The sequence below is a fragment of the Scardinius erythrophthalmus genome (assembly GCF_964197995.2).
Source record: "Scardinius erythrophthalmus genome assembly, chromosome: 8".
Lineage (NCBI taxonomy): Eukaryota > Metazoa > Chordata > Actinopteri > Cypriniformes > Leuciscidae > Scardinius > Scardinius erythrophthalmus.
The window spans coordinates 3805353-3820999 of record NC_138228.1 but is presented as its reverse complement, the minus strand read 5'-3'; the positions used below and the strand labels follow the sequence as shown (position 1 = coordinate 3820999).

General features: G+C 41.7%; 1 protein-coding gene across 1 annotated transcript in view; it reads right to left on the bottom strand.

Annotated features, from left to right (window-relative positions):
• The window catches only part of kcnab1a (potassium voltage-gated channel subfamily A regulatory beta subunit 1a), a gene marked incomplete at its 5' end in the record, with an annotated part of 89633 nt that extends 79804 nt beyond the window's left edge, over positions 1-9829 (bottom strand). Inside the window, one exon of the mRNA XM_081372290.1 lies at positions 9397-9829. Coding sequence (XP_081228416.1) covers positions 9397-9632 — 236 coding nt within the window. The remainder of the gene's footprint in view (positions 1-9396) is intronic.
• Between the last annotated feature and the right edge of the window lie 5818 nt (positions 9830-15647).

Below are 15647 nucleotides of genomic sequence, written 5' to 3'. Positions count from 1 at the left end.
ATTACGCTGTTGTCACTTTAATACACAGATCTAATATACACACATGCTTTTTACGTTCACAGACACGTTTTTAAGGCGAGACACTACAGGTGAATAGGGTAAAAAATTTAAATAGCAGATATCACCATGAAACTTTCCCAGTTGATTACCTACATTAAGATGAGAAAAAAATGTATTACAAGTTTTCTGTAATTTAATGTTTAAATATGCAAATTAGGCAATATCTAATAAAATATGCACTAATTTGCATATATTTTAAAAAACGAAATCTGTGTATTGGATAAAGCCAGGTTAAAAATTATTTTTTCATTGTGTTCACATATTAGATGGGGGAAAAGATTACAGAGGGATTTATGGATATCTACTTTTGTTATCCTGTAAATCAGATATACTGTCAATAGCCTTAAAAAAATTATTTTCGCCATGTTTTTTGGAATAATATATTTACAAATCCCTCTGTAAATGTCTTCATAATATAACTAGGTACAAGACTGGAAAGTTTGGTGTATACAGGTGCTACTGAAGTGGAGGTTTCGGACTTGGAGTATGAGAGAAAAGTCATTTTGAGAAAACGGGCTTTAAAGATTTATATCAGCCAATGAGATTCATTCAGTCCTTTTACTTTCAGGATTGGTTGCTGATAAAAAGGAAATGACCATATTGAATCCGACAGAATGGTCAGGAGAGAGAGAGCTTTCGGTGTGTGTGATGACAGGGAGCAGACAGCGATCGCGGAGCAACATGTTGATTAAGAACGCCAACTTTTGTTGAATTTATGAGAAATCTACAGACGTAAACAGACAAAGTGTAGTAAAATAAAGACCTAAATGTGTATTTCGGACTTTTTTTTCACCACAAGTCTGAAAGAAGACATGTTATTGAAGACAAATATCCAAAAATATCAAAATTGAACGATGTTTTTGGCTGCCGTGTCTCGCCTTAAGTGAATTTTGTGTGTTTTTGACATAACCTTGTGTGTATTTGACAGGTTAAGCGCAATAAGACAGGAAAGAGATCTTAGTTTAATACTCACAGGACGCGCCGTCTGACATCCAGCTTTCTGTGAGCGATGTGCGCACTCAGAAAACCATTTATCAGAAGTTTAAACTGAGTCTGATACGGCTTTAAAACACATACAGATAATAAAATGGTAAAATATAATACAACATGGTGAAATAAATGTTCATAAGGCATAATAGGTTGCTTAATAAAAGTATTAAAAACATCTTACTGACCTCAAACTTTTGAACGCTAGTGTCGTTCTCCATAGTTGGTATGGCTGATGCATTTACAGGGCTGGGTATCAATTCACATTTCTTCATTAGATTTTATTCACAAGCTCTCGATTTGATTTAGTCTTTTATAGCGAATCAAAATCAAATCACAACTGCGTTATTAAAGTGCATAATAGCAACTATAAAAGACTGTATCCAGAACCTACCAACTTGGTACATGACAAAATTATTAATTCAACCTATGAGGACAACTTTATAGATGTTATGTATATTCTTAGCATGAATATTTAAAGTATAATTTTACTTGATTTGTAAAAGCTACTAAATGTACAGTATATATGATATATTCTCTTATCTCACGTTAATGTTTAGACATACTATAAAGCGTTCTCATCCATTATACAGAGAATGTCATTAAGCTACATTCAAATCCAATGAATCTGACTTTCTATTACATTTTTATAGTGGAATAAGCACTGCAGTCATTAAATATTCACTCGGATATCTCTAAAACTCATTAGGGATGACATTATGTTGGCTTACGAGGCAGTTTTGAAATCAATTCCCTTAAATGGAGCCTTTAAACGCTGCCAGTTAAGTAATTGTCTGGGCAGCGAGGCAGAGACAGCTGTTTCTAAAACAACCTGTGGCTCTGTTTGCTCGAGCGGCCCAACATGTAAACTTCTGGCCTGACCAATGGCATGAGTTTGGCCGTGACAATGGAAGATGTGCGGGGGAGGGTTTGGGGAAACGGTGTGGATTAATTTTACAATTCTGTTTGGTGTTGTTAGAGACGCATGGATTGCAGACTTCACCTTTTAAGGCCAGTTCATAAAACACGCCCTAAATAAAACACATAATATTTCATTAGCAACTAAGCACCAGTCAAAACTAGTAGTGTGTTTTGATTTATCTTGTTTGAACGTGGTTGGACTGTTACAGTCTATCTATGGGTGCGTCTCAATCGGTTCCCCAGCTCATGAATCAGTGTGTCGTGTACACAAATTCGGACACCGGTAAGGACCCTGGATCACTACACATTGGGACACTGACAACTACTTCTGGCGACATGAAGATAATGGAACATGTGAGCATTGATGCTCCCTTGTTTTCACTGTGCATTGTGGGACTTTTTAGCGAGCGAATGTTTCAGTGCACTAAGACAGCCCTTAAAGGGTTAGTTCACCCAAAAATGAAAATTCTGTCAGTAATTACTCACCCTCATGTTGTTCCAACCGCGTAAGACCTTCGTTCATCTTCGGAACACAAATTAAGATATTTTTGATGAAATCTGAGCCATGTCTCACTCCTCCATAGGCTGCTATGTGACCGAAACTTGCTGGCCCAGAAAAGTTATTAAAGAGATCGTTAATATAGTCCAAGTAACTCCAGTGGCTCAATCTTAAGTATATCAAGCGACGAGAATACTTTTTGTGCGCAAAAACAAACAAAAATAACGACTTTATTCTACTATTCATTTCCTTCTCTCTGGGCCTCGTAGTGTTTTTGCGCTGCGCGTCTGTGTTGCACGTCATCACGCATTACACACATGACCGGCGTCGGCCAATAGTGAGCCTACGTGGTGACGTGTAACACAGACGCGCTACGCAAAAACACTACGCAAACCAACTAGAGGTCCAGAGAGAAGGAAATGAATAGTGGAATAAAGTCGTTATTTTTGTTTGTTTTTGCTCACAAAAAGTATTCTCGTCGCTTGATATACTTAAGATTGAGCCACTGGAGTTACTTGGACTATATTAACGATCTCTTTAATAATTTTTCTGGGCCAGCAAGTTTCGGTCACATAGAAGCCTATGGAGGAGTGAGACAAGGCTCAGATTTCATCAAAAATATCTTAATTTGTGTTCCGAAGATGAACGAAGGTCTTACGGGGTTGGAACAACATGAGGGTGAGTAATTACTGACAGAATTTTCATTTTTGGGTGAACTAACCCTTTAAAGTCCACATGTAAGTTTTTTGGCTTTTAGTATGAATATGTTAGTCCCACTGTTATTTATTAGCTAGTGTGCTCCAAAACAAAGACAAAATTCACATTTTAAAAGATATACGCATTCAAAGCTTACATTCTCTCACTTCCACCAAAATGAATCAATGATTTTGATGACATCACTCTGCACTGCAGCTTCTCATCAGATTTTCTGTCCAATCAAATGCTCTCTAGAATCTAAAAGCTCCGCCCCCTGCATTATAAATAGATGCTGAAGCTGCGGCTGAAATTGATCACTTTTTACACTTTACTATTTTCTACATGATGAATGAGACATAGTGCACTATATAGGGGATAGGGAACGATTCAGACAGTGTAAATCTGCTTTCCATTGGGGCGAATGAAGTCTGGTTTCACGTTAGTGTCACACGAACCGCTTCAGCTCCGGTCCAGAGACACAACAGCACAGAGCGGATCATGTGATCGAGACGTGCAGACCAGGAAACGTATCAAACCCATTTGAATTCTGCACAGAATGCTGTATTTTAAAGCAATATGGAGGAGATTAGGAGGAGAAAATGTTAGACAGACTCATTAGCATTAGCATTAGAAACAGCACTGACGAGTAGAAGAGATCAAACCGGTGCCAAGCACCAACAAAAATTACACACTTTTCAAACTACACATTCCCAGCAGGATTATGTTCACTGTTTTGCTTTAGTAAGTTAAATGGGGAATCTATTACACTGTGGCTGTCATAAGCTGTCAAATGCGGCTTCAACGAGCTCAACGGCTCTGGCCGGGCTGTGATATAAAACTAAACGCTATTGGCTATTTTAAAAAAGGGGAGGAGCTGCTCGATATGTCCTGTTCCCTTCCTGTTTCAGTGTAAATTACGTCAACCTCATAAAGGATGTCTTATTTCAAAATTCACATTTAGAAGATATAAGCATTCAAAGCTTAGTCTCTCACTTCCGCCAATATGGATCAATGCTTGCTCAGTTCTCAATAAGCTCATTGTTTCTGCCTTAAATTATCACATTGTTTAAATTAATACATTTTTAGCTAACTGTGATTTTGTATATGTACATTTGTGAAATACATAACTTAGACAGTTTCCTCTGATAACAGATCACTCTAAATTGTAATGTGGACTCATGCGGCAGACAAATGCAATCTCATTTCGGCCTTCGAAATGAAACACAGCCACTGAATGACATATCTTACACCCGGCACAATGCAGCGCCAAGCGCGACGCAAGTGTTTTTTGCTAGTTTCAGCCTGACGCAGTTATCATTTTCACGTCCTGCGCCACATTGTTTAAATGGCAAATGCATTTGTGCGCCCATGGGCTGCTGGTCTGAAAACGAGGTGTGTTCTGGCACATTGTTGGCGCGTTGCTATTTTTGGGCAACAGAAATAGACTGAGCCATTGACCGACTTAAACCTGGTCTAAAGTCAATGGCGCAATATTTTTTTTGTTATTTAAAGAGCGCGTTAGTAATGTGCGCCTATAGGCGGGTCCACAACGCGCGTACACTCTGCTTATTAAACACACAGGGATGCACAGCAGCACACAAACATGCCAAATATTAAAAATAAAAGGATTACAATGTAAAAGATTATTATTGTGTAGTGTGTATTTAAAGATATGGTGGAATCCGGCTTGTCCCGTAGATGTTCTGCTTGCACACTTTTACCTCACACACGAGCAGATCTGTTTGTGCTCTGGAGACGGCTTCGGTCTTTCCACTATCAAATTCTGTCATGTAAATAGCGAATCCGCCATGGCGCGAGCACAACGGGCATTTAAAGGGAATGGAAGGTGAGACTCCCAAAAATCCCAAATCCCAAAACACACCCATTACTCATTATGAGAATAGGGACAACCCTTTTAGACCATGCGCCGGGAGCGCCGACCATTTTTCCCATCGTTAAACAAGTAAAAGTGGATTTGTACTCCATGAGCCATGAGCTTAGATTGTTAAAATAGGGCCCACTGTGCATTTCAGTGGGCCTTTAAAATGGCCGACTCCCTGATCAGTGCCCTGACCACTGAACTAGGGATCTGATTGAGACGCACACCATGACCCTGCCTCTCCCTTCAGGCCCGTTTGAGACACAGTGTCACAGGTTTATCCCTTATCTAATTGCAAGGGCAATTAAGTATTTAATGAGGACACCTGGTGATCGTTCCTCAATCATTTATCAGCTTTCCAGGATGAATAAATGATCAGTGACTGGCACTTTCTTGGTGATTTCGAAACTGGCCCATTTAACATAGTTTGTGTTAAGGCCATGGTAAAGGATCGTGCAAGACCAAGAAGAAATTTAACCTGTGGAGGAGGCGGAGAGAGGTGATATGAGGCTGTTTCTCTTGTTTCTGTACTTGAGTATGCACACGGCAAAAGCTTTACGAGGACAGACACAGCAAGACAAAGAGAATCAAATATTGATCTCCAAATTCTTGACAGAATAAGCCAAAGCATTGAGAACATTGGAAAACAAAACAATTGAGAGTGGGTGTATTTGGTAGGGCCGTTTTCTTGAACCGGACAAGTTTACTTTATTTAGTGACACAGTGTAGTAAAAACAATAACAGTATCTTCTAGACTGACCTGTCAGAACCATAAGTCAGGCCGAAACCACAACTACAACCCAATGCCCCGAGCAGTCGTAATTAAATGAACTGATGACAGAAAATAGCTCAAATAGATTATGCCCCAAAGTTCTTTCCAGTCAATATTATGTAATGCATTCCCTCAACTGACAAACAGATATTAATCACCAGCATTACTTGTCCATAAAAGTGTATAGCAACACCACGCTGGCCCATAAATGTACAACATGTAGTAGATGTTATGGTTATGTCCTATAAAAGTTTTTCCGCAGGCCTTTGGACGTAAATCACTGCACTTGGCAGCCGCGAGAGATTGTAAATGCTTCATTTTCGGTTAGTGTTTTGGATCTGAGATGCCTGGAAGTGCACTGTGACCTCCCTGTGGAACTGTTTCCAGCCATCGACGTGCAACTTTGACAGTGCAACGGGATGAGGTCATTGGACTTATTGGGTTTGAGGTCAGCCGTTAACATCACGTCACTGACTGACAGGTCATGATGTTCTTGTGGCCTGGATGAAACCCTTGTTTAAGCAAGCCACAAAATGGGACATGGCCCTGTCTATTTATGTATGCAAATATAAGACATTTAATTCATACACATAATAACTTGAATACACCTCTTCTATGATGAACACATTTTTAATTTCTGAATTAATGCCACACCAAAAATATCAAAACGAATTTTATGTAAAATAATGTCAGGGTGATGCAACTATCCTGAAGATAAGCATTCTATAAAAATGTTTCACAGCTTGTTAATATTTTTTAACTTTTTATTTAAAACCTTTTTGATTAAGATGTGCATACTTGCATGTATTGAAGGTGTAAGGAAAATGTAATATTGGTTACACCAAAATAAATTTTATGAAACCAATATGAAGGCAAAGAGTAAATTTTTACTCGCAGATAAAAAAAAAAAATCGCAGATTTTTAGCTAGTTTTTTTTTTTTTTATGGAAAATTCCACTCCTTTATCGTGGACACTTATATATCATGTAAAATGTAATATGGTGTCACTCCTAAAAATAAAGTGATGATATTTATGAATGAATTATTATATATATTTTGGAAAAAATTGAATTTAAAAAACCATTTAAAAAAATAAAATGTGCACACTTTTTTTCTTGCTGGTTACACCACATGACACTATAAATGTAACATTTTCTATGAAACCAACATGAATACAAAAGGTGCATTCAGAGAAATTGGCGCTATCATGGACACTCTTATGTCATATGGTGACAACTCCTAAAAAAAGTAATGATATTAATGTATTAATAATAAATGGTATTCATTTTTTTATTCAAATAATAAGTAACATGCACACTAAGGTGTAAGGAATTTTTTTTAATTTACTTTTACTTGCACCACAACACTTTAAATGTAAACTTTCTTTTATGAAACCAACATGAATACAAAGAGTACATTCAAAGAATGTGGATACTCTTATATGTCCATGCTTATTTGTGTGTAGAGAGAGCTGAAAGAGAGAGAGAGTTATGATAAATGACATTCAAGCGGCTCAAAAGAGTGCAATAGACCGTTTAAAGTCCACTCCAATTCACTGTTGCTGAACCAATACGCCCTCCAGCCCTGTTAAAGATACCATATGTTATTAGAAAGTAGAGCAACCCTGTTATGTCAGAGTCTTCCTTGACAGCAACTCGGACCATCTGTCCACTTCCAACCCAGAGCACCAACTTGAAGTCAATAACCACCATGTTTTATCTATTATAGGTTTGTCCGAAACACGTGTGTGACAAAACTGTCTCATGATGTCACTGGTTTTCCAGCATTGTGACCCATGGGGAACTCTTCACCCCAGAGAGGACAGCCAAAACCACCAATCAAACCACTAATAAATAAATAGACTAATAAAAGCTAGTGTAAATCCTTTGTTATCGGCCATCCAGCAAGCTCTAACACCATCCACGTCAGCCAGGAATAGGTATCGTTTGGGTTTTTTCGATACCGGTGCCAAATCGATACTTTTAAAATGGTTTACAAAAAAATAAATAATAATAATAATAACTTAGAGCCTCAAAATGATGGTGAATGACATTAAAGAACGGCTTTTTTATTGAAAAAAAAATATAATATAAAATTCTTAAAATCTAACATTATTTTCAAATTTAAGTATACTTAATTATATTTAAATAAGTAGCCTAAATAAAAAATACAACAAATTTACATAAATTCACAATAAACCTAAGACACCTAACCCAAATACAATAATTTAACACTAAATAACACTACAAACCAGCTTTACATTTCAGCATTTCTTTTGCAAAAATATGACCACATTTTTGCCTTCTCTGGCAAAATACTAGCCTGGTAATACCAGACTCTGCTACTTCGCTTTGCTTTGTAGAGAGAGTCTGGAGTTCCGTAATAGAAAAACGTTTTCTTTACCGCATCGGGGCGCTAGTCCGAAGCTTAAAATCATTGGTTACCCGTAAGCCAATCACATAACGTTTGGTTATGGCGTGTGTTATGCGCATGCTCAGCCGCATCTAACTTCCACTGTAAACACATGTATGATGCGAAAAAAAACCATCGAGCGAAATACCGGAGTGAACGACTTTTGCAGATTATGTGAAGTAAATCTACGCATCCACGGTACAATCAGCGTCTACGTCACGGCTCTCAGCCCGCCCTCTGTTCGCTGATTGGCCGGCTGTTTTCAGGCCGGAGGAAAACGGAAAGCTATGACGCTGTCTCAGACTGAGTACAGAAGCGAAATGAAATTGAGCGGAAGTACGAAGTCTGACGTAGTCAGGAAAGCATAATACGACACCTCTCCTGATTTATTGCATGTCCTGCACAAGGTGAGCGTTATTTTAGAACGTATCACCTTACGCGAAACCCCTCGTGGAAGAAGGTCTGGTTACATACCGGTTACTTGGGTACCGGGTTTTGGTACCCAACCCTAGCCAGGAACATTTTGACGTTTGACCACCAGCTGAACTTCATGGACCACATTACCAAAAATAACAGTTGCGCAAGCAGATTTCTGCAATTCCACATCAGGGAAATCAAACCTTTTATACAATTCTTTGAGCAGGCGCTAGAATGATCTACAGCAATGTTTGTAGTTTTCCAAGCAATTCTGGAACTTTATAGTTACTGTCTCCTAGGATGAATCGCTTCTGTTGCAGCATCTTTGGATAAAAGCGTCCGCTAAATGAGCAAAATACCAGTAGAAATCAGAGCTTTTGACTCAGGGCAATCAGTGTTCCTGATTTCCCTGTGGGAGCTTATTAAAAAAAAAAAATGTGCAGAATGGTAATGAGCAAAAATGAGAACAATGAAAAAAATCTTCTGCTATCTGGCAACGTCACTCAGAAGATGAACACGATATATAACCGCAAGTGGGCGAAAAGAGGAACAGCACGTCACAGGAGTTTTAAAAGACGCTTTCCTCCCACTCTCAGCACTTGATAAGTTCATTTAATAACAACTTTCAAAGAGGTCTTTAAATAAATTCAAGTGACAACAAGTAAACTGAAATCCAAACACAAAATGAGGAAATCAAATGAATGGATTTGGTGTGTATGTAAAGGACTCTTTGCGCTTTACTGTGTGTGTGTACCTGTAGGCCATGCCAGTCCTGGCTCGGACCGAATCCTGTAATGAGAGTGTGTGTACGTTGAGGAACTCCTCCAGATGTTTTAGCTCCACCTGAGATTTGGAACGCAGGCACACGAGCGGAGGATAAAGTTTTCCTCCAGCGTTCTGCTTCCCACAGCGACTCAGACCCCTCTCCTTCTGCAAACCCTTCTGCTTTGGAGCGGGGATATCAGGACAAGTGGCTTTATACAAGTACATCTCTCTCAGACACGTCCATACACTGTCCAAGCAGGCCTTCAGGAAACAAACTTCTCCTGTTTCTTCAGTGCTTATCCCACAAAACAACCTGATGTCTTCCTTAGTCAAGTTTCCCCACAATCCCGTGAATATCCTCTGACTGAATCTCTCTCTGTTCACCGTCTTGTCAGTTACACATCTGACTGCAGTCGATCGACTCTTGGTTTCACTCTCTAATAAACACCATGGGAATCTGGGACATTTTCCCTGCCTGTAACTCTCCCTCCATCCCTCCCTCCCCCTGCTCTCCCACCCTTTCCATCTCTGTCGCTCCACCTCTCTCTCTATCCCTCCCTCACTCGTTCATCCCCTACTTTTTTCATGCCTCCACAGATACTGTAAACCTAAGTCTACAGTCGACCTCTGACCCTCGGCTGGTGCTGGAACTACAACTTTGACATCATCTCATTCCCACAATTCTCTGGAACAGACATGAAGACTTTCTTTCCCATATCTAGATTTATCAGCATGCTTGATCATCCCAGGCAGAATTCCATGGAGACGAGCCAACAAACACACACTGTAATCCATACACCCTCACTGACAGACTCTGATAAAGTCATACACACATCGCCAATTTAGGAGAGACAGAAAAGTCCACAGCGAAGCATTGATGGATAGCTGTGTGCATTCAGGGTTAGCGGCGGTGGAAAACGGGTCATCTACAGAGGTGTAGGTGTCAGTTATGCTTTTGTTTGTTTATTTTTAGGAGACAGACGGAGTCCTATAAATAACCCGGATGAATTTTCACACTTGCAGGACTTTCCCAAGAGCACAGAGTTCATGAATGAGATTAAATAACTTACTCTCTGCCATCACAACATAAACCCAGAGCTGGATTAATCCCTGATCACCCCGAATATGTTTATTGTGCAATAGGGGTGTAACATGTATTTGTCCTGAACCGTCACGGTTCAGTGCATACAGTCAGACGACGAATACAGTCAATCACAGGCGATCCACACTCCAATCCAGAAGGGGGCGCACGTGGAAATGCAACAGTGTTTGCTAACAGCCACAAAAGGAAAACGTGCAGAAGAAGAGGCCATCTACACCAAACCAAAACAAGAGTTCAGATGGCACGCAAGAGCTTGCTAGTAGCCTATACGCTGAGTTTCCATTCATTTTTGTGACGCGCTCCGCAAACTTCAAGGAAAGGAAACCGGGACGGCAGAAATCGGAATCCTGTTTGTTTTCTTTTATTTTACAAAAGCACAATGTTTTGTTTTAATGTGAGTGTTCAGAAATAAAAATAGACCCTTTACAGTTTCGAATGATGTATTACTCTTATATGACCGTAAAAGATGGGAGTATTTTAAGCTGTTTCCGCTGTTATAATGAGACAAAATCATTTGGTATTGTGCCTATATTTGTCGTGGAAACAGTCCAGTGATGAAATATGCGTTCAAATATGCATATCAGACATTACATTTAAAAATTGATAAACAATAAGAACTTTATATATGAGAAGAAAAAGACTGGAAACATGAAATTTGCACTACAATGTAGAAAATTGACTTAGAATTACAGCTACTTACAAATACAGTTAGTTAAACAAATATCTGACCACAGCAATAAACTATATCCAAGAAGACACCCAAGGCAATTCAGGACCCTCTTTTTATGAGTTGGCCATTCATTGTCCCTGTTTAAGCATTCATTTCTGCTCCATTTCTAAAGCACAAATGATGAGCGCCTGTGCTTGAGATGCATAAATGCGGGAGAGTTGAATCTTACAGGCCTCACATAGTTATTTGCCATTAAAGATAATTGTCTGCAACTGCATTGCTATTAGGATTAAATGATGAGAACGCCACTGGGAGGGTAATCTGGTGGTGTCATCTATGTCCTGCAAACTCATAGCTCTTGTTCTTATTAAATCTGATCTGTGTGAGACTAATTATTACTGAACACTTGCAGGATATTAGCTTGAGAAGAAAGAAATGTATGTTGCACTGCTGATGGATGCATGCCATAAACATAAAACTATTAATAAAAGACTAAAAATGATCAGATAACTTTGGCAGAATTCCTCTGTAGTTTAAAAGAAAGTGAGTCATTATAATCGTTAACTGGTAATCTATATCCAGACATCCAGTCTACTCCGTATCCAGTGTTTCTAGGTCACTGAAATCCAAACAAAAGACTAAAATAATTTATCAGCAGTGCTGGGTATGATTATCTGATCACAAGTAATCTTGAATACGTAATCAGATTCCCAAAATTAAGATTGCATTACATTTTAATATAGTGTGTACATTCAAATAAAGTGTAACCCTTTTGTCCCATTTGTTGTTTTAGTACAAACGTTATTGGTGAATCATGATTTGTTCATGAAAACATTTGTAGATTGCACGCACACATTTTGCATATGTGCAGTTAATGAAACCCACTGTTTCTTAATTTATTTTAAAAAGAATGTTTACTTGAGATAAGTGCATCATCCACCTAATAAAAAAATGTAATTGTAAAGCAAGGATATAATAACTGTCATTAGACTTAGCAGATCCATCTCCCCTATCGAAGTTTAATTTTCTCACTGCAACCACTTTAATATCCTTAATTGCCTTTAATTGATTTTCCCCTGCAGGTATTAAAACTCAAGAAATTAAGATCAGCAACAAAATGTCTCCTGAACAATACAGGCTTAATAACACAAAACATAATTCAACATTTCACCCAAAAACCGAATAATCTGTGAGTAAATGAACAAATAAAATCATGAACATGACCCCAAAAAAAGTAATTGACTAATGCACTATACCAAGTCTTATTTTGCTGCACTTTCATAAACACGCCTGGAAAAGAAAACAATATCTAATACATTCAATAATGAATAATGGCAACAAAAAAGTGAGCTAGGTATTGGCTTCATGTTTCAGAATAATATGTACTACAATTTTTCATTAATAAATGCAAAGTGAATATTTCTAGTTCTTTATAAATGCTTACTGTCTGTAATGTTTCCTGTCCTGTGTTTCCCTTGTCTTGTGTGCACTTTTGTTATTTCCTGTAGGGGTCTTCTCCGCCGTGGCCGCCCGAAGGGTCTTCACCGCCGTGGCCGCCCGAAGGGTCTTCACCGCCGTGGCCGCCCGAAGGGTCTTCACCGCCGTGGCCGCCCGAAGGGTCTTCACCGCCGTGGCCGCCCGAAGGGTCTTCACCGCCGTGGCCGCCCGAAGGGTCTTCTCCGCCGTGGCCGCCCGAAGGGTCTTCACCGCCGTGGCCGCCCGAAGGGTCTTCACCGCCGTGGCCGCCCGAAGGGTCTTCACCGCCGTGGCCGCCCGAAGGGTCTTCACCGCCGTGGCCGCCCGAAGGGTCTTCACCGCCGTGGCCGCCCGAAGGGTCTTCTCCGCCGTGGCCGCCCGAAGGGTCTTCACCGCCGTGGCCGCCCGAAGGGTCTTCTCCGCCGTGGCCGCCCGAAGGGTCTTCTCCGCCGTGGCCGCCCGAAGGGTCTTCACCGCCGTGGCCGCCCGAAGGGTCTTCTCCGCCGTGGCCGCCCGAAGGGTCTTCACCGCCGTGGCCGCCCGAAGGGTCTTCTCCGCCGTGGCCGCCCGAAGGGTCTTCTCCGCCGTGGCCGCCCGAGGGGTCTTCTCCGCCGTGGCCGCCCGAAGGGTCTTCTCCGCCGTGGCCGCCCGAGGGGTCTTCTCCGCCGTGGCCGCCCGAGGGGTCTTCTCCGCCGTGGCCGCCCGAAGGGTCTTCTCCTCCGCCGTGGCCGCCCGAAGGGTCTTCTCCGCCGTGGCCACCCGAAGGGTCTTCACCGCCGTGGCCGCCCGAAGGGTCTTCTCCGCCGTGGCCGCCCGAAGGGTCTTCTCCGCCGTGGCCACCCGAAGGGTCTTCACCGCCGTGGCCGCCCGAAGGGTCTTCACCGCCGTGGCCGCCCGAAGGGTCTTCTCCGCCGTGGCCGCCCGAAGGGTCTTCACCGCCGTGGCCGCCCGAAGGGTCTTCTCCGCCGTGGCCACCCCAAGGGTCTTCACCGCCGTGGCCGCCCGAAGGGTCTTCTCCGCCGTGGCCGCCCGAAGGGTCTTCACCGCCGTGGCCGCCCGAAGGGTCTTCACCGCCGTGGCCGCCCGAAGGGTCTTCTCCGCCGTGGCCGCCCGAAGGGTCTTCTCCGCCGTGGCCACCCGAAGGGTCTTCACCGCCGTGGCCGCCCGAAGGGTCTTCACCGCCGTGGCCGCCCGAGGGGTCTTCACCGCCGTGGCCGCCCGAGGGGTCTTCGGACAAGATGGCTGACTCCACGCCGGTGTCTTCGGACAAGATGGTCTCCTCTGAGCCGGTGTCTGTTCCTGTGCCATGGTCGCCTGAAGGGTCGTCTCCTCCCTGGCCGCCTGAAGGGTTGCCTCCGCCCTGGCCGCCTGCACAGCCTGCTCCGCCCTGGCCGCCTGCCCTGCCGGAGTCTTCAGGCCCTCTTCCGCTCCACGGGCCTAGCCCCCCGTCCCGCCCCCGGATCAGACCCACCACCCTCCTGGACCCTTTTTTTTTTTTTTCTCTTCGGAGTGTCTGGAATCCACTCCTTAGGTGGGGGCTATGTAATGTTTCCTGTCCTGTGTTTCCCTTGTCTTGTGTGCACTTTTGTTATTTCCTGTTCTGTGTCATGTTTTGTAGTCCTTTGTAGTTTTTCTTGTTTATTAGTTCTCCCAGGTGTTTCTAATTAGCCACAACCCCTTGTTATCTTGTTTAGCTTGTTTGTCTGTGTATTTAAACCTCTGTGCTTCAGTTGTTGGTTGTCGGTCGTTGTTTAATGTAGCTGTTACCTGTTCATGTCCTGAGTTCCGTGTTCCGCCTGGATTACCTGTTTGTTTTATTAAAAGTATGCTTGCATATGGATTCTCTCTCTGCTTCATCCTTGCCGCAGCGTGACACTGTCATTGTAATTATGAAGCTGTGGTGAATTAGCATGAAACATGATAAGACTATACACCATGCATCTCTCTCTCTGTCTCGAGACCCATTTCAGCAGATACGTTTTCAGCTTTAAGAGAAATAGAATAAAAGCGACCAGCGTTTTCACATAATACAGCTGTGGGCCTCCGGCTTCAAACCCATTAGCCTTTTCTGCATGCTTCATTTTCTTTAAGACATAAAAAGCTGAATCAGCTTGAGGTCAGGCTGCCAGGAGAGGTAAAAGACAGATGAACACTATGTATGAAAGGATTTGGGGTGGAACAAACTTCCCAAAAGAGAATTAGAAACAAAATTCCCTCAAACACTCCCAGTTTTGGCATTTATGGCGGGGAATATTTAATAAACCAGCCACTGCTGTATCATGAACTATTTGTTGAATCCCTTAGGAAAAATTTAAATTGAAACAAATAAGACTAATGTTGATACAGCTATAAATGAATGTGAAGAGAATAGCTCAGATAATTTGGTCTTAAAAGAAATGTTTGTATTTATATTGAAATCTCTTATGATTGCTGACTTTAATATGGAGAATTTTCAACTGGCTCTCATTGCGGTCTATGAGAAATAACTATTAAAGGGATAGTTCACCCAAAAATGATTTACTCACACTCATGTCGTTCCAAACCCGTAAGACTTTCGTTCATCTTTGGAACACAAATGAAAATATTTTTAATAAAATCTGAGCCAGATTTGTACTCTCCATTGACAGCTACGCAACTACCACTTTGACGCTTCAGAAAGTTCATAAAAAGTTCATAAAACTCATCCATATGAATTGAGCGGTTTAGTCCAAATTTTCTGAAGAGACTCGATCTTCATTTGTGTTTCGAAGATGAACGAAAGTCTCAATGGTTTGGAACGGCATGAAGGTGGAGTAATTGATGACAGAATTTAATTTTTGGGTGAACTATCCCTTTAAAGAGAACTCTTTTCTCCTGTGGGAAAAGTGTGATGTCAGCATGCGCACAGGTGAGAATGTGGGATATTCATGGATCTTGAGGGTCAAAGGCCTGAAAGTGTAAGGATTGCTGTGCTGGCACGCTCAGGTTTCAACATAACTCATTATCACTCAGA